Source organism: Marmota marmota, unplaced genomic scaffold (assembly GCF_001458135.2).
Source record: "Marmota marmota marmota unplaced genomic scaffold, marMar, whole genome shotgun sequence".
Classification (NCBI taxonomy): Eukaryota; Metazoa; Chordata; class Mammalia; order Rodentia; family Sciuridae; genus Marmota; species Marmota marmota.
Window position 1 is genome coordinate 3,182,742 of NW_025999891.1, and position 20,697 is coordinate 3,203,438.

Consider the following 20,697-nt stretch of genomic DNA (forward strand, 5'->3'; position numbering starts at 1 on the left):
GAAGCAAGAGGATCTCAAGTTCAAAGCCAGCCTTAGTAACTCAGTCAGACCCTAAGCAACTTAGTAAGACTCTGTCTCAAAATAAAAATAAAAAGGGGTGTGGCTCACTAATTAAGTGCCCCTGGGCTCAACCCTCCGTATAAAAAACAACCAAACAAACAAAACTTTAACTAATAATATTAGAGTTGTTTGTTTTTTTTAATGTGGGAACTGAGACTAATAAGATTTAGACAACTAAACTAGGAAAGCAATACAAAGTTCAAGCTGACAAACTAACACATGCCACAGCTTCCTTCTTCCTAATCTAAACTCTTAAAATGACAGATACATTCATAATCATTCTAGAAAACATGAAGGGATACTCTCAGTGAACTGGATACCTGAAGAAGATAGAAAGCAAGAAATCAAAGTACCCACAGAGGGGCTGGGGATGTGGCTCAAGCGGTAGCGCGCTCGCCTGGCATGCGTGCAGCCCGGGTTCGATCCTCATGCACCACATACAAACAAAGATGTTGTGTCCGCCGATAACTAAAAAATAAATATTAAAAATTCTCTCTCTCTCTCCCTCTCTCACTCTCTCTTTAAAAAAAAAAAAAAAAGTACCCACAGAGGATGAGTGATAGAAAAGTTAAGAATGGTTTCTAGGGTACATGTTCTGACTTAAAAAGATTAATTGGCCTCTCACAGTAGCATCCCTATGGGGATCATTACATATTGTCTTCTTTGGAGAAAGCAAGTAACAAATTTAGTTTCTGCCCTTTGTTCAAAGGTGTGAATAAGAAAAATGCCTCAGGGACTGGAGCTGTAGCTCAGTGGTAGAGCCCTTGCCTACACTCAGGCATGTGAGGCACTAGGTTCAGATACTCAGCACTACCTAAAAATAAATAAAATAAAGGTGAGAGAGAGAGAGAGAAAGAAAGAGAGAGAGAGAGATGCCTCAGATGATAGGCTTGGGAACACCCAAGAACTGGAACTTTGTTAAGGCTGCAGTATTACATTAACCAACAATAAATTCCAAGCCTTTCCTATAAGTAGGCAATAAATAGTAACAAATAGAGCTGGCCATAAAATCTTCATCAATGTAAGACCAACAAAATGTGGGATAAAAACTCAAAAACTGGAAGAACTCACACTGTGGAGATAAAACTGTACTGAGATAATATTTAAAGATAGAATTTTTTATCCATAAAAATATCCAATTAGAGCTTTAAAAAGATTATTAAAATAAACAAAAGTCAAAGAATTCTCCCAGAATGCACTGAACAAATAAAAAAAAAAAGTCAAAACACACACACATATAAACATTTGCTATTCTTTTTTAAAAAAAATCTTTTAATTATAGATGGTCACAATATCTTTATTTTGTTTATTTTATTTTTTTAATGTGGTGCTGAGGATCGAACTCAGTGCCTTACAGGTGGGAAGCACTCTGCCACTGAGCCATACCCCCAGCCCACGGTTGCTATTCTTATATATCAGCAATAAATGTTTAGGAAATCTAATAATTTTAAGTGATTCCAAGCATTTGAGCTATTAAGTAGATTAGTTGTATGATTTCCATCGAATTTTAAAACTCTACATCTGCCCATTTCTTCAACTGTAAAGTAAGGTTAATGACACTCTATTTCACTGATTCAAGGGCTAGAGGTATATAGCTCAGTGGCAGAGCACTTGCCTACAATATATGAGTCCAATCCCCAGCACCACAACACCTAAAAACAACCGAACAAAAAACCTAGCATCTTTCACCATTTCTAAAACATGCATTTTTCACATTTAATCTCCAGAAATCAATGATTTCTCAAAAAAAAAAAAAATCTGTCATCCAGGAAACAATAACGATGTACTACTATAGGAAAACTTTCCACTGACATAAAGCATCAGTATGAAAACATCCTAGATTTGAAATTTTGACAAAAAATGGCAAATTAAGATGATTATATGACATAATCCATATAAAACATGTAGAGCAATGCCTAACATACAACGAGTACTCAATAAACATTAGCTTTTCTTATCTTGTCCTACCATACATCAAAACAGGTTACAATGCTAGAGCAATTGAAATAAGAATACCTCTCAATCTTATATTGCTGTATACCCCTTTTTGAAAGAGGTATTTGTTGGAGTTGGGGATGTGGTTCAGTGGTAGAGCCTAGCAATGTGTGAGGCACTGGGTTTGATTCTCAGCACCATATAAAAATAAATAAAATAAAGGTATTATGTCCATCTACAACTAAAAAACATTTTTTAAAGAGTTATTTGTTTATGTCCCTTATCTACAATGAAATAAAACCCACTCATACAGATCTTCTACATATAATTAAGAAAATCATATATATACACAAACACAATAAAAGACAGTAAGTCACCAATAGCTTCTACTTTTATGCAAAATCACTATAATCACCAACAATGCTATAAATACAAATGCTGAGTGCAGAATTGGTGACTGAAAAAAAACAGAAGTAAGACTGATGACAATGGTAAGTTTTCTTATTGGTTATCAACTCTTGGTAAAGTTCTTATCAAAACAAGATAGAATCCTTCCTCAATCTATAAAACATCTCAAATTAGAAGGAAATTTAGCATGTTTTATCATGAAAAAATATTACTTTTAGGGTTGGGGATATAGCTCAGTTGGTAGAGTGCTTGCCTCACATGCACAAGGCCCTGAGTTCAGTCCCCGGCACCCCCCCCCCCACACACACACCAAAAAAAAAAAAAAAAGAAAAAGAAAAGAAAGAAAGAAAGAAAAATATTAATTCAAAAAAGTATTTTAAAATGTATTTTTATTAAAAATTTCACTTAATAAAAATAAAACACAAAATATACTATGTTATGTGTAAAAAGAACTTGGGTATTAGGTTCATAAATTATAAACAGCTTTTCATCTATATGCACATTCGCAGAGATTTTACCTATATGAATGGAGGGGCATGAGATTCAGAATATACCATCTCTGGCCCACATCAAAAATTGGTGCCAATGGCATACTACCCTTAGTGTTTGTAATAAGCAAAAGCCATTCCACAAATTTCTTAATGTCCTTTGGATATAGTAACAACCCCTTTGGAAACTCTTAAGATAAATTTTTTAAAAACAAAAAACAAATTCTGACCAACTGATGAAAATTAAATACAGTCCCAACTCCTCAAAATAGGAAGTGTTGTGTAATTTTGCATAATAAAAAACACCCTTCCAGAGACTTCTGGTTTCTTTTTCCAACTAATAAACAAGATTGCCTCTTTGAAGTCTGTCTGATCTTTGCCAATTGCCCAACTAGTCCTTTTTCTATTTCTTCTCAGATTCATTCTTTGAAACTCTTAAAATTCCATTATGAACAAACTGCCCCTCAAAGGAAGCATAATATACTGTTTATAAGCATGGACTTCAGAATCAGGCAGATCTGAGCTCAAAATTTAGCTCCACTAATTTAGTATTCTTTGTATAATATGTGCCAATTAACTCCTTAATACCTTAGTTTCCTTAACTAGAAAATTTCTCCTTTCCCCTTAGCTTCTTCCCTTTTAGTGTAAACATAAACAAAACACCTCTATCCTAAGATAATAACAAAAAGGAAAATTCCAGCAATTCTACCATTCTTTTATTTTTTTGGGGGGGGGGGGTCACCAGGGATTAAATCCATGGGTGTTTAACCACTGAGCAACTTCCCCAGCCCTTTTTATTTATTTATTCTTTATTTTGAGACAAGATCTTGCTTAGTTGCTGAGGCTGGTCTCAAACTTGCAATACTCCTGCCTCAGCCTCCCAATTCACTGGGATTACAGGCATGCACCACAGTGCCGGTCATTACCATTATTTCTTAAACCATCATTTCATCTCCTCCTCTCCCTTTCATGTCCAATTTTCAAAATGTGACCATTAATAAAATCCAAAAGTTAATGACCAAATAATAAGAAACAAGAAAGGAAGATTATAGAGCTCAAGAAACATTGAGGACTAAAGTAATACCAATAGAACTATTAAATAAATTAGAAACAGCAAGAAACAGAAGACAGAACTTAAATACTAACAAAGGTTTAAGATAATAATGGTTAAAGTAGAAGAAAAAAATATATATATTAATTTTCCAAACAGCTCTCGTTTACCTTGTTCTACTTTTCCCATGGCCCTTGTCATCTTTCACACTAACCCCTAATTTATTAATTATTTATCATCTTTCCTTTTTCTAATGGAATAAGCCCCACAAAGGCAGTGGCTTTTGTGTGTTTCACTGGCACAGAGAAGCGGATCAATAAATAACTGCTGATAGCTGAGAAAGATGGCACACACCTGTAATCAAAGCTACCACACTGAGGGAGGAGGACTGCTAATTTGAGCCTAGTCTCAGCAAGTTAGAAAGACCTAGTCTCAAAGTAAACAGAAAGGGTTGGGGATACAGCTCAATGGTAGAACACCTGTATTCAATCCCTAAGCACCATTAAATAAATATCTGTTGAATGAAAGAATGAATAAATGCATAATGATACAGGAAGACAAAAATGATCCTCCAAAAAGAAAGCCCAGCAAACAAACCATAAAAAGTATTCTGATGTAAGTTAATTTCTATGAAGTTAAGGAAAAGCTAATAGATAAAAAATGACAATGTATTCCAGGAAAAAGTAATACAAAATTACTAAACCAAAACATCATATTTAACTTAAATGATACAAAGAAAATACATACTCTAGTTGCCTAAGTCAGTAAGTGGAATAAAAGAAACCATTATTTTCATTTCTTCAAGAGAATACTCATGCCAGACAAAATGACTAACACCTACTAAGATTTCAAAATAAATTGTTATTCTAGAAATACCATACCCATTCAAGTAGGTATTTAAATGATAAAAAGCAACATACAAGGGCTCAGTGGTTCAGCACTTGCCTAGCATGTATGAGGCTCTGGTTTTGATACTAAACATCACATAAAAACAAAATAAAGGTACTATGTCCACCTACAACTAAAAAAAAAAAAAAAAAAGAAAAAAAGAAACAGATAAGCATTCTTTAACAAATGAGAACTGAGGAAATAATACCCCATAAGCACATGTTGTAAAACTATGAAATTAAGCCCAAGACCTCAGAAATTAAAAGAAATGGCAAAATAACTAGTATAGTGAATCAAATTAAATTAAAAAGTAAATTATCACAATAGATGCTAAAAATCATTAATACTCATTTGTGACTTAAGAAATTCTTAGCAAGCTAGAAAATGTAGCAAAAACAGCAAATATCACATTTAATTATGAAACTTTATAAGCAATTACCATTAAAAGAACATGACAAGAATGTTTGTATCACTGCTTCTATTTATTTCTGTATTATAATTTGCAGCCAACACAATATAATACACACATAAAAGAGGCAAAAGATGGGCTGGGTTGTGGCTCATCGGTAGAGTGCTCGCCTCGCACGTGAGGGACCCTGGGTTCGATCCTCAGCACCACATAAAAAAGTGAAATAAAGGTATTGTGTTCATCTACAACTAAAATAAATAAATAAATAAATAAATAAATAAATAAATATTTTTTTTAAAAAAAAGAGGCAAAAGAAAGAAATAGGAGTATGAGACAAGAACTGAAAAAAAGGACAAAAATGCCTTATTTGTAGACAATGACTGTCATAAGAAATTTTTTAAAAAATCAAAGTATTAAAACTATAGATGCTACAATTACCAACACAATATTCATATTCATCAGTAATAATAAGCTAGAAAATTCCCTCATACAATAGCAACAAAAGCTATGAGTATACATAAGTAAAACTAACAAAGAGTATGTCTTATTTTTATGGAAGAAATTATAAAATTTACTAAAAGGTATTTAAAACATCTTAAAGAAATAAATCATCTTTATAAATGGAAATACTAAATTATTTCAGAAAGGTATAAATTTCTGTAATTAATGTATAAATTCAATTCAATTCCAATTGAAATACCAGAGTTTTCCACTATGAAACTGAAAGTGACCCTAAAATTCATTTACATAATAGCCAGGTGTGGCAGAGCATGCCTATAATCCCAACAACTTGGGAAGCTGAGTCAGAACAATCACAAGTTCAAAGCCAGCCTCAGAAACTTAGCAAGGCCCTAAGCCTTGCTAAAACAAAATAAAAAATAATTTACTTAAATATTCCAAGGCAATCTTTATTTGTGATACTAGGGATTGAACCCAGGGGCACTCTTCCACTGAGTTACATCTCCAGCCCTTTTTTATTTTTTGATACAGTCTTCAATTAGGTTGCTGAAGCTGGTCTTGAATTTGCAATCCTCCTGCCTCAGCCTCCAGAGTATCTGGGGTTTGATCCCCAGCACCAAAATAAACAACATAGACAAGGGCTGCTTAAGGTTGTGAATAACAGTTACAGTAGTTGGGCAAACTACAAGCTATTTAAAAGTTGGGGACTAGAGTGTATTATACAGGGGTCTTTAAAAACTCCAACATATTCCTGAGAATCTTGATGGTCACATGCATACACAGGCCAATGAATATGACCAGGAAAGACCTAAGAGATCTTAAACTCTCATGGCTGACCTTCAGGATCTGCAAGAAGTGTAGGCTAAGGCAGAATAGTAAAATGCTCAGCTGAGAACTGAAGGCATGCTACAACATGTGTATTGTCCATCTCCTGGAAAAGGCCAGGAGACTTATTAGTTCCATGTGTTTAAAGAAATCTCTGTCAACTTGTTAGACAAGCATTGATAGAGCAGAGACTTCAATGGCTGCAGGAAACAAAGAATACAGACTTTACAGATTAGTTTTTTAAAAGTTACTAAACAAAAATGGCCTAAAAATATAGGTCAGTGACAGAAGTGTTTGATTTGCATGTATGGCCTGGGTTTGATCCCCAGCATCCTGAAAATGCAACAAACCCTGAATAGAGGGGAAATTTTTCCAGAGTTGTCACATTATATAACTTTAAACTTCAAATTAAAAAATAAAAAATAAAAAGTATGAAACTTCCAATGAACAAGAACAGACTGTGTTCAAAGAGCTAAAGAAAATCATGATAGGAAGAACTAAAGAAAACAATGTTTCATCAAATAGAGAACACCAATAAAGAGACAGCAATCATAAAAAACAAAACAAAATTCTGGAGTTGAAAAGTATAAGGCTTATGCATTCTATTTCACAACAAAAAAGACTTTAAAAAAAAATCCGACCACATGTCAATATAAGTAAATTTGGCCAAAAGCATATAGATATAATCAAGACTCATAAAGCAACTTTACATATCTAAAAGGACCCAAAATTAATACCACTTCCTTCCTGGGAATAATAAGAATTTCTACCTCATCTCATCTTCACAATCTGGGTTTTCTTAGCTACTTCTGTAATGCTGTTATCTACTGGGAGAAAAAAATAAGAGGAAAAGAATTCTCTTGCCATCTCTCCCACTCATAAAATAATTTTATCATTTAGTGCATCCCTTTCTCTCCTTTTGCTTTTTCACTCCTAGACAGCGGGTTAAAAGAATTAATTTTTAGCAAAACTGCACAATTACTTTAAATCCTTTACTGCTTAAGCTGCAATTTAGATTTATTCAGTAGGAATAGTTTAGCAGCATGAGAAAAGTTAAAAAATTCTTAGCCATCATTATAATAACCTAAATTTCCTGACATTTTCAAAAGTAATATGCTTTGTCATGTCTATGTAAAATTATCATTTTATTTGAACTATACCAGACTATCCAGAAAAATAGGAAATTATTTGATTATAACTGATGAAAAACCACAACTAAAACACTTTATTGATTCAGATGTATTATAATGTTCAGAGAGATTAAAATTTAAACTTTTTCTTACCATTAGCAAGCCAACAAGCTTCCAGCTAAAATAAAATTAGCTTTTCATTAGGAAAAACAAACCTATGAAGACCACTTTCTCAAAGGAAAAAAAAAATTAATTTTTTTGCTTTTGGTAGTACTGGGGATTGAACCCAGGAAGACTTTACCACTGAGCTACACCTCAAGACCTTTTTATTCTTTGAGACAGGGCCTTGCTAAATTACTAAGGCTGGTCTTGAACTTGTGATCCTCCTGCCTCAGACTCCCAAGTTACTGGCATTACAGGAGTACACCACCATGTCTGGCTCAAGAAATTTTCCAAAGATTGGACTTAAAGTAGAGAAAGATTAAGAAACAGTGAAAACAATAAATGTATGTAATCCCATAACTTATTAATTCTTCTTAGGGAATATACAATTATGGTTATCTTTTTAAAAAGCAGTCACTCCCTTCTATTGTGTAATCCTATAACTTGTTATTGCTTCTTACTTAGGGAATATACAATTATGGTTACTTTTTTAAAGCAACATTCCCTGCTATTTTCAAAATTATAATCATAAAATAATAAACACAATTTTGAAAAACAAAACTCATACTGCCACTCTAAAGAGAAAATCATTTTCATTTATTATTTTCTACTTATCTAATGCATATAATTTTATACAACTATTCATATTCAATTTTGCATTCTGCTTATTCCATTTTATGTTTTTAAATAGTTACCAACATTCTCTTAGTATGTTTTATGTGAAGTAAATATATTATTCCCGCTTGTATTTTAATATGATTTGGCAACTAAATCCTCCTACTGAAAATCCTTAAAAGTCACCTGAGTTTTTCCTTAAAAAATAATTTGGATGGGTTGGGGCTCTAGCTCAGTGGTAGAGCGTCTGCCTAGCACATGTGAGGCACTGGGTTCAATCCTCAGCATTACATAAAAATAAATAAAGATATTGTATCCTTCTACAACTAAAAAAATATATATATTAAAAAAAATTGGAGCCAGGTGTAGTGATACAGATCTATAATCCCATGCTGAGATAGTAGGCTTCCAAGTTCAAGGCCAGCCTGGGCAACTTAATGAAATCTTGTTTCAAAATAAAAATTAAAAAGGACTTGGGGGTGGTAGAACACTTGCCTACTGTGTGCAAGGTTCTAGATTCAACTCCTAGCACAAAACAAACAAAATAAATAATAACAATAATGATAATTTGGGAAATAAAGTATAAAAAAGTAACTGCTTATAGTTTACTGTCTACTATCCTTACATTTTGTTTTTGTTTGGGGACAGGGTCTCCTAGTTGCCTAGGCTGGCCTCAAATTCCCAGGTTCAAGAGAGCCTCTCATTTCAGCTTCCCAGGTAGACTGGAATTATAGACATGTACCCACTGTACCTGGCTACCTATGAAAAAAATTTTGTTATTTCATGATGAATTTAACAGCTATACATAATAGATGATATCTGTACTGCTTTACTTAGCCATGCTTTCACTGTTGAAAGTGGATTGATTTAAAATTTTGCAATCTTAAAGAACTCTGAGATACTTTTGAGCATGTATAAATTTTTATATAGATTTCAAAATCTATTTTTGAAAGTATTTTTTATTATTATTTTATTATTATTAAAAGTATTTGCTATTGCATACAGTGCAAAAAAATGACAGTGCATGCTGTCTTGGTTTACATTTCTTAAACAGTAAGATTAAATATTTGTAATGGTCAGCTGGGCGTGGTGACACACACCTAAAGTTCCAGCTTCTCAGGAGTCTAAGACAGGAGGATTCAAATTTGAGGCCAGCCCAGGCAACTTAGACTTTGCTTCAGAAATAAAGTGAAAAGGGCTGGGGATGTTCAGTGATAGAGCACTTGCCTAGCATATGCTAGGCCCTGCGTTCAATCACCAGTACAGAAAAAGAATAGACAGGGATTTTAGTGTTATTCTTCTAGTATTTAGTGCTTTACATCTTATGAAAATGCTGAAGTTGTAAAAGGACTATACTACAGCTTCTGAGTAAATTCATACATGATTTATGTATGTGTGTGCATAAATATACACACACAAATACACATAAAACTAAGTTCATAAATTTTAGCTGTCCTGTTTAACTTAATATTAATAGTCTCTCTTAAAAAGGTCAGTTTTCTCTGAGAGCAATAATTTTCAGGTTCTAACACATCATATCTTTACAGAGAACATGAATTATTTTGCATAACTGGATCTCAAAAAGTATACTGCTGCCTAGAAATAAACATTTCAATTGGCAAGATTAAAGGGAAAATTCATTATTTTGTCTGAAAAATAAAAAAGCATTTATCATAAAATTAACATCAAAAACAAAGTTTCATGTTTAATCTTTCACCCAACATCTAACTATACTTGTCACTAATTACCTTATAATACTTGTAAAATATCTTTTATCACAAGTACTTTTGAGAATAATCATATTCAAGGGCTCAGCAAATTATAGGCCATTGGACACATCAAACCCACTCATTTTTTTGTTATTAGGGGTTTTTTTCTTTTTTTTATGGTAGTGGGGACTGAACCTAGGGGCCCTCTATCTCTGAGCTACATTCCTGGCCCTTTATTTTTTGAGGGTCTAAGTCACTGAAGTTGGCCTCAAACTTGTGATTCTCCAGCCTCTGTCTCTAGGCTGTGCCCAGCTCCACCTATTTTTGTACATAATTTTTTTTAAAAAAATGTTTGTTTAGTCTTTTTAGTTGTAGGTGGACACAAGACCTTTATTTTATTTTTATGTGGTGCTGAGGATCGAACCCAGGGCCTCACGCATGCTAGGTGAGCACTCTCTATATCCCCAGCCCTGTAAATAAAATTTTATTAGAATATATTTATTACTCATTTTCAATGTTTACATGCACCTGCCTTTTGATTGTAATCCTGTACATGACTTATGATGTGAAATTTTAACTGGCAGCATTATGTGGACACTCAGAAAGTTTCAGAATTTAGAGCATTCTGAATTTCAGATTAGGGATGCTCAACCTACTTATCTGGCTCTATACAATAAAGACAATTAAACCACCTGAGTAAATAACTTTCCCGATTCTTGGAAGCCAGTCTAGATGTCCAGATCCCAGCTCACACTCTAGTATGGTGAAAAAATGCACGCATAGACTTTTAACACAAAATTTAAAATGCTAAGAGCTGTAAGAAAAGTAAAGAGTGTCAAAGAAAGGAAAAATTTTTTTCAGCGGGGAAAATGAAAGCTTACAGGAAGTAACTTTTGAATCAGGTTTTGAAGGATGGCTATAATTTGGACATACAGAGTTGTAAAAACTTATGCTGTGAAAAAAAAGCAATCTGACAAAAATTACCACCAGACAGTATACTTTGCACGGAGAAGCAAAAGAAATTGCTAATAAGTATTTTAGGGCTAAAGCATTAAATACAATTAAGTTCAGGAGCTGGGGAATAAGAGTGATTAGAAGTATTTTAGGAAGATCAATCAGACAATAATATTTAAAATGAATGAGAAATAAGTAATAAAGAAACCATTTATAAAGGTGTTAAAATAATCCTAGAAGTAATAAAGATGATAATCATGGGATTGGAAAAGAAAAGACAGTATGGAGAAACTGGAATAAATACATTAGTATGATAGCAAAACCACTCAAACATTAATGATCACACAGAAGTATCAAAATATTCTTTCTTATTCAGCAGGGGAAAAAACTTTAATTTCCCTTGCCTTTGAACAAAGTGATAATTATTTTTAATTAGTTCTGATTATTTTAAAGGGAAATACTTAAATAATTAAAAGACTACCATTTTCCCATTTCAAACTAACCCTGAATATAAACATTTAACAAAAAACAATTCATGTGCTAGGGCCCCCTCTGCTGGACCACTGGAGATAAAACGTGATCTTAAATTGGATCGTTGAGGCAGCTGGGGTTGTAGCTCAGTGGTAGAGCGCTTGGCTCACAAGTGTGGGACCTGGGTTGGATCCTCAGCACCACATAAAAATAAATAAGTGAAATAAAAGGTATTGTGTCCAACTACAACTAAGAAATAAATATTTTTTAAAAATTGGGTATCTTGGGGCTGGGGATGTGGCTCAAGCGGTAGCGCGCTCGCCTGGCATGCGTGCGGCCCGGGTTCGATACTCAGCACCACATACAAACAAAGATGTTGTGTCCGCCGAAAACTGAACAATAAATATTTAAAAATTCTGTTTAAAAAAAAAAAAAAATTGGGTATCTTGTTTCTGCTGAATTGATGAAAATACCAGTTTTGCTTCATAGCAGTTCCTTTCCAGGGATATCAAATATTTTCCTAAAGAAAAAACATTATTTTCCCAATTCCTAGGGAAACCATAAAGAACCTTTCTCTGTATTTTCCAAAGCACTCCTAACTTTATTATTGCTTAAACTGTTGGATTAGTCATGAAAAAATTATTTTAACATACATTCAAACCACAATAATAAAACATACTCAACTAAGCAATTTACTTCTCAGCATGAGAATAAGCTTTATTGATTAAATCGATTTTTTTAAAAATTGATTTTTAAAAAATTTAGTTATCAATGGACCTTAATTTTTAAAAATTTATTTATATGCAGTGCTGAGAATTGAATCCAGTGCCTCACACAAACTAGCAAGCACTCTATCACTGAGCTACAACCTCAGTGGAGGGTAGGAGAATGCCAGGGTACTTTTTCCTCTTTCTCTCTACATAAAACTCAAATTCCCCCATGAGCCTGTTATTTCTAGATAAGTCTAGTTCCCATCTGGTTATGTTCATTCTTGGCCTCCAACACCCATCACCTTCTTGCATCCCTCCATTTATCACTACTTGCTTCTTACTATTGCTAATCCCTGGATTGCCTAGTCATCTTCTATTTGGCATCTCAACTCTTCTATCACCTGTGTAATGCATTCTCTGCATTAAAGTCCCTCTAGGGGAGGGAAGAAAAAAGCTACAACAAATGGCTTAGGTCCTTTTTTGGCTAGCGTACCCCACTCACTGTTCAGCTACCATCACCTTCATTTCACAATGCAAAAGAAACAGTAATAACATGAGTAAACACTTTTTAGACCATGTAATCCTGTTCTTCTCAAACTGGGGTACACTGTAATTTGTATTACACAGTATACCAGGTTGAATTAATGTGAAACTACAGGATAAACATGTTCTATCTTTCTGTCATATCCTTGGTAAGTGATTTAAAAATGAGTCAAAGACCTAACTTAAGAGCTAACATTACAAAACTATAGAAGGAAACATAGTTGTAAATCTCTGTGACTTTCAATCAGGCAATGGTTTCTTAGATATAATACTAAAGCACTAGCAACCAAAGAGGGGGGAATAAATTGGACTTACTCACAATTTAAATTTTGTCCTTCAAAGTGCATTATCAAGAAATGAAGACAATTCACAGAATGGAGCATATATACTTGCAAATCTTGTGTTTAATAAGGTACTCGTATCTAGAATATATAAAGAACTCTTATAATAAAATAACACTACCCAATTTAAAAATAGGTAAATGATACAAACAGACATTTCTTTTTAAATTTTTTTTTTTTTTTTTTTTTTTAGCTGTAGACAATACCTTTATTTATCTTTTCTTTTGGTGGGGGGTAGTAGTGGGGATTGAACTCACCGGCACTCAACCACTAAGCCATATCCCCAAGCCCTATTTTGTGTTTTATTTAGAGACAGGGTCTCACTGAGTTGCTAAATGCACTGCCGTTGCGGAGGCTCCTTTGGATTTGCGATCCTCCTGTCTCCGACTCCCAAGCCACTGGAATTACAGGTGTGCAGTCACCGTACTCAGCTTATTTATCTATTTTTATATAGTGCCAAAGATCAAACCCAGTGCCTCACACATGCTAGGCAAGTGCTCTACCACTGAGTCACAACCCCAGCCCCAGACATTTCTAAAGAACCAAAAATTTCATCAGGAAAAAGGAAATTGAAACCATAATGAGATACCATTTTACAGCCACTAGAAGGCTATAAAAAAAAAAAAAAAAAGGGTTGGGGAGGATGTGAAAATGCTGGAACCCTCAATGCTGCTTGATGGAAAAGTGAATGGTGTAGCTACTTCGGAAAACAGTCTGGCAATTCTTTAAAAGATAAAATGGTTATCATATAAATTAACAATTCCACGTACATACCTGATTACACGTTATAAAGGAAAACACATGTCCACCCAAAAACCTATATACAAACTGCTATACAAATATATATAGCAAACGTTATTTATTTATAATACCCAGCTACTGGAAACAATTAACATGTCCACCAACTGCTGAATGGATTAAAAAATTGTGGTATATACATACAGTGGAGCATTATTCAGTAATTAAAAAAAAAAAAAGTTGCCTGCATGAGGCCCTGGCTTCCACGCTCACCACTGGGGGGCGGGGGAGAGTAAAGAAGAGGAAAAGAAAAGTTGTGATATAGGGTACAACTTTGAAAACATTATCCTAAGTGGAAGAAGCTGGCCACAAAAGGTGCATAATCCTATTTATATGAAATTTCCAGAATAGGCAAATCCATGGTCATAGAAAGTTGATTAGTTTGGGGATAGGGAGAATGAGGAGTGATCTCAATGGCTCCAAGTTTATTTCTGGGTGATGAAGTATGTTCCAAAATTAGATGGTGGTGGTTGTACAACTTTTAAACACCAGTAAATTGCAGAATTAAAAGGGTGAAGTATATGGTTTGTGGATTTTATCTCAATGATTTTTTCAGGGGTTGGGGGCAGAAATTGAACTCAGGGGAACTTAACCACTGAGCCACATCCCCAGCCCTTTTAATGTTTTGCTTTTGAAACAAGGTCAAAGCTAAGTTGCTTAAGGCCTCACTAAATTGCTGAGGCTGGCTTTGAAGTCTTTTGATCCTCCAGACTCAGCCTCCCAAGACACTGGGATTACAGGTGTGCACAACCAAGCCAGGCTTGATGATATTTTAAAGGGGGAAAAAGACCAGAAAAATCTTGTATAAAGATAAAAAATACAATAAAGGATAAAATGTCTTTCTTATTTTTTAAAAAATATTTTATTTTTTTTAGTTGTACACAATACCTTTATTTTGTTTGTTTTTATGTGGTGCTGAAGATCGAACCCAGGGCCTCATACGTGCTAGGTGAATGCTCTACTGCTGAGCCACAACCCCAGCCCCAAAATGTGTTTCTTATTAAACTACAAATTGGCTAAACACAACACTATGCAGATGTGCCACAATTTATAGTGTGGTTATCCTGATAAATATCTTAAGTCAAAAATATATTTAATACACCTAACTTGAACATCATAGCTCAGTAACACATTATACTGTAGATGGGTTGTTTACTCTCATGATAGTATAGTTGACTGACACCTTTGCCCACCATCACACAAGAAAGCACTGTACAGCTGGCCCAAGGAAAAGATCACAATTCAATGTATGATTTCTACTGAATATCTGTTGCTTCTGAATTTACGATTCATAAAGTCAAAAAATTCTAAGCCAGTGTATATTAACCTCCTCCAAAAAAAAGTTATAAAGGTGTCACAAAGAATAAAGCACACAGGCTACAACTACAAAACTAATCAATTCTTAACCTATATTAAATATTTATTGAAACAAAGTATCTAGAAACAAAAAATTCAAGTTGTAATTAATAACTTTCTAAATATGCTATTTGAAAATAATCTAGCTACCTACACAGATTCAACTAGAAATCTTGACTCATTTCTTATACTCAACTATTCTTAAAGTGTATGAGGAAATAAAAACAGAAAAATAGAAAAACTTACATAGCTATTAAAGGGAAAAAATCCATTTTCAGTAAAATGTGATTCTATGACTGCATGGATAATCTCACTGACATACTTAGGAAAAAAGAAACCAGACATAAAAAGAGTACACACTGAATGATTTCCTTTATATGAGATTCTCCAATAGGGAAAACTAGTGATAGAACTCATATAAGCAGTTTCCTGGGGCAAAATATGGGAAGGTAAACTGACTAAAGAGGGGGCATGGAATTATGTACAAAAAAGAAGCTCTACATCTTGATTAGGGCAAAAACATTTATCAAAATCATTTACCTATATATTTATAATCTACAGATGTTTATTACGTCTAAGTTCAACCTCAATTTTAAAAAGTACGATTCAAATATAGCCAATTTCTTCAAAAGAAGAAAATATCAAATATTTATCTATGTTACTATATAGTTAGTAAAAACTGAAAGAGAAGCTATTTTTCTGCCAGAGCAAAAGGGGTACCAGATGAACTGATGCAAAGGTCTTTGTTTTAAGAAATATAAAAAATACAGTATTAGGAAAAACAGACATGTAGCTGTTTCTGCTAAAAACTAGGTTTCTCAAAAAAATATTGTTACAGATGCTACAACAGAAAATTTTCATATGATATTATTATTGTAGTACATCAACAATAACTGTATTCACTACTGTAATTTTAACTGTGCAATTAGCTTTAGCAGACACTGAAGAAATAACCACAAAAGTAATACCAGAAAGAACTGTTACTCAGTCATGCTAGCTAGAGCATGGTTAACAAATTAAAAATGTCTTTGCTAATAAACTTTCCAGGAAATGGTAACATGTTAACAACTCATTCCTAGGCTGCTCGCCCTGCCATTACTAGGGATTGAACCTGGGGTCACCACCTGCATGCTAAGCTAAGGAAGCATTCTACCTACCAATGAGCTACAGCCCCAGTATCACCTTCTTTTTTTTTTTTTTTTTTTTAATTTTGAGACAAAGTCTAAGTTGCCCAGGCTAGCTTCAAACTTGCAAGCCTCCTGCCTCAGCTTCCCCAGTAGCTTGGATTATAAGTAGATGCCTCTGCACCCAGCTCCTAGGGATTTTAACAGCAATAAGTTTGTTACCTCAATTTTAGTTATCAGAAAAAAAAATTTGTATTAACTCTTAGAGCAAATGAAGTTCACAGCTTTAGGTTATAAAGAAAAAAAAAAAACAAACCTATTAGGTTATAAAGAAAAATGAGTGGAGCTTTTCCCTTTAAACATTCCTTCTGATAATTCCGTAAATTATATTCTAAAATACTATTCACAAATAACAAACGCAAAAACATCTATATCACAAGTTAAGATTTTATAAAATTTCTATTTCCGATATAGGAGTAAAACATAGGTTCCCTTACCTCATCATCATCATCAGAATCATTCCCAAACACTGAAGGTTTTTGCAAAACAGGGCGCAACTGCTGTGTTTTCTTTGGCAAAATAAGCCCATACCTGCATTTTTTTTTTTTTTGAAATAGAAATTACACCATTATCTTTAAATGTCAAAAAATAATACATCCACTACCTCTTCCAGATGAAGTTATCAGGTCAAAATATGTCAAATAGTCTACAAAAACAAACACACTTTTTGATTTTCAGTAACCTCAAAATTCTAATATGCATTACGATTTTACAATTTCTATTCCGATTATCTGTAGACCAGGGCCAAAGTCAAATATCATTTTTGTCAAGGAAGAGAAATAAATGAAAAGTTCAGAAATGCTTCAGATGGTGAAGTGAAAGTAACATAAAAAAAAACAAAACCTATACACACACACACACACATATTAGTGGAAAGCTCAGTTCATGTCTGCTAAAAATAAAAAAAAAGCTAAATTAGCCTCGTGATCTAACAGGAGTCAAGAAAACAACCAGACTTTTTTTCTCCTGCGTACTTCAACAGCTTTTAAGAAGTTATTAAATAATGTAACGCACGAAAAAATTTAAAAATTATTTAACTGAGAAATCCAAATAGCCACGAGCCAAGTTCCCATTACACTTTATTAAGCTCAGTTGCTTTGTCTTGGAGCATCTAAGAGAACCATCCCATCAGATTCAACTCATTTAGTTTCTCACGTGTTGGCCTCTAAGATGCGGAGATCACGGAAACCGCATCGAAAGTTAAGGATTACACATCAAAGGTAAAAACTTTTAAGTACGTACAATATTTCTCTTTTGCGGCAATGTATACACCAATTCCCTAAATGCCTACCCTTTTCTGTGGCTTCTCAGCACAACATTCCTAAAACAAGAAGGGAGGGCGGGAATCAGGACTTGAGCTTCTGCCAAGGAGAACAAGGCCCTCTAAGGAAACCAGGAATTGTCTCTTCTTAGTGCTCCTGAGAGAGCATCCAACCGGGGAGAAACTCAAGCGCGGGGTAGGAAGCAAGACTGAGGGGCCTCAGACCGAGCTTTTGGAAAATAGAAAAGTCTCGCTCTCTGCCCCTCAGCCTAACTTCCTTTATTTCCTCACAAGTTTCTCCCTCAAACTTCGGGCTTCCATCCTGCAAAATGTATGGGGGTGGGGAATCTAGGTTGCAGAGGATTTCTCGCTTTTCCCCGTCTCTATCCCTGACGACACGGCCCCTTCACTTCCAGCGCACTTTAACTCCTCAGCCAAAGACAAAGTCGCCGTAGCTTTTCATTCCCCAGCCTGACCCTAACTCCCGGATCACTCACTGCCTGCCCGGAATCGCCATCTTCCTTCTGTCTCCGCTGAACGTGGCCGGCGACGACGTGACGCTGACGCCGACGCCGTCACGTAAACTCTCGCGCGGTTTTGGGCCGCCCGGAAACGGCTTTGTGGTTGAGTCTATTGAGTCACTTTCGCATTCCTGGGAACTGGACTCAAAGCTGTCTGTTTCCTTTTGGGGCCGACGGCTGCCTCAAAATCAGTGGGAAGAAAGGAAGGACAAAATTCTAGCCCAGTTATTCTCAGCGTGATAATGGAACCAGCAGTATCAGCATCACCAAAGATATTGTTAGAATTACAATTCTCGGTTCCCATCCCAAACAGTGAATCAGAAACTCTGGGGTGGAGCTAAGCATCCAAATTTTCATGAGAGCGCTAGGTAATTCTAAAACTCGAATTTGAAATCCGCTACTCTAGCCCGTGTGTGTGTGTGTGTGTGTGAGTGTGTTTTGGTTGGTGTTTTTTTTTTTTTTCCCCCTTTCTGAGTGTTAAGATTTAAATGTAACTGGCTCAGGTTAATTAGGCAGAAAATTAAAATATGTATGCTGATAACAGTATGGTTTGTGGTGCCCCTATAGGCATCAAGATCATATGATACTTTTTGTTTTGTTTGTCAAGGAAGAGAAATAAATGAAAAGTTTAGAAATGCTTCAGATGGTGAAATTAAAGTAACATAAAAAAAAAAAACTATACCCACACATATATTAGTGGAAAGCTCAGTTCATGTCTGCTAAAAAAAAAAAAAAAAATGGCTAAATTAGCTTCGTGATCTAATAGGAGTCAAGAAAACAACCTTCACAGTCCATCTGTATCCACGCACTTCTGGCTTGTTCCAAACTAGTTTAGGAGGAGCCGAAGAGATAGATCTCAATTACAGAAAGATTGATTTTGAAATCTCCAATCATGGATTTGTATGCTTCCTCTTTTAATTCTGTCAGAAGTTAGGTTAATATTGTGATGTCCTCTTGTGTTAAATTTTACTAAGTGACCCTCAGAGCTAGATTGTAACTCAGTGGCAGAGTGCTTTCTTAGCATGCCTGAGGTCCTGGATTCCATCCCTGTCATTGGGGGAAAAAGTAAGTTTTTATTTATTCCTCTCTTAAGTCTGCTTTGATATATAACTAGCTTTTCTTTCTTTCCTTTTTATTTTCTTTTGACTGGTGATTGAACCCAAGGGTGCTTTACCACTGAGCTACATTCCCACCCCTTTCTATATATATAATTTTTTAAATTTTTTAGTTGTAGTTGGACGCAATACCTTGATTTTATTTATTTTTTATATGGCGCTGAGGGTCCAATCCAGGGCCTTGCACGACCTAGGTGAGCGTTATACCACTGAGCCACAAACCCCAGCCCTCCTCTTTCTATATTTTGAGATGGGGTCTCACCACGTTTTTGGTTTTGTTTAATTTTTTTTTTTTTCACCACGTTTTTGAGGACCTTGCTAAATTGCTGAGACTGGCCTCAAACTCTTGATTCTCCTACCTCAGCCTCCTTAGTCACTGGGATTATAGGAGTGTGGCACTGCACTTGGCTTGCTAGCTTTCTTTTTAAATTATTTTTATTTATTTATATTTTGCTGTGCTGGGGATCAAATCCAGGGCCTCATGCATTCTAGGCAAGCACTCTACCGTTGAGCCATATCCCTATGCCCACTAACTTTCTTTTGATTAAAGTTAGAATGCCATATTGTTTTCCATCCTTTTACTTTTAACCTATTTTAATCTATTTATATGGTACTTGTATTAAAATTGTATTTTAATCTGTTTATATGGTATTTATATTAAAATTGGATCTCTTGTTCTTATCATATAGTTGAGCCTTCCCTTTTTTAATCCATTCTGATAGTTTCTTCCTTTTAAAAGGTGTTTCCAGGCACAGTGGTGGACACTGTAATCTCAGTGACTAGGGAGACTGAGGCAGGAGAATCACAAATTTGAGGGCAGCCTCTGCAATTTAACTAGACCTGTCTCAAAATAATACAGAGGGGTTAGAGAGCTGGACAGTGTAAAGAGCTTCTGGGTTCAACCTCCATTACCCCAGCCCCCCAAAAGAGGTGTTTAAAACATTTTCATTGAAGTGATTATTAGTATGGTTGCTATTATTTGTATTTTATTTTTCCCATCTTTCTTCTTTTCTATCCTCCTCTCTCCTCTATTTTGGCCTTCTTTTTGGCTTAATAGAGAAATTTTTATGATTCAGTTTATGATCCAATTTCGTTTGTTGGTTTATTAGACATAATTCTTTGTTTGTCATTTTTATAAAGTGTTGTTTAAGGGCTTCTGAGAGACATCTCAAATTTGTCACAGTCTACCTTCAAGTAAGAACATGCTACTTTAGAGGATGTAGCTCAGTGGTAGAGCACTTGCCTAGCATGTTGGGGAGCCTCTGAGTTCCATACCCAGCACCCAAAAAAAAAAAAAAAGAAAA

The 20,697-nt window shown here is 34.7% G+C and overlaps 1 protein-coding gene across 4 annotated transcripts in view; it reads right to left on the reverse strand.

The window, feature by feature from the left end:
• The window catches only part of Nsrp1 (nuclear speckle splicing regulatory protein 1), a 45,419-nt gene extending 27,086 nt beyond the window's left edge, over positions 1-18,333 (reverse strand). Inside the window, exons 1-2 of one of the 4 annotated variants that reach the window (XM_048793498.1) lie at positions 18,255-18,333; positions 16,934-17,027 (exon numbers count right to left, since the gene is read on the reverse strand). In XM_048793498.1, coding sequence (XP_048649455.1) covers positions 16,934-17,027; positions 18,255-18,274 — 114 coding nt within the window. In that variant the 5' untranslated portion in view covers positions 18,275-18,333. Of the gene's footprint in view, positions 1-13,136; positions 13,162-16,933; positions 17,028-17,787 lie in introns of those variants that run through there. The other 3 variants (XM_048793506.1, XM_015501044.2, XM_048793512.1) reach the window with 3 other exon arrangements.
• Positions 18,334-20,697: the final 2,364 nt, after the last annotated feature.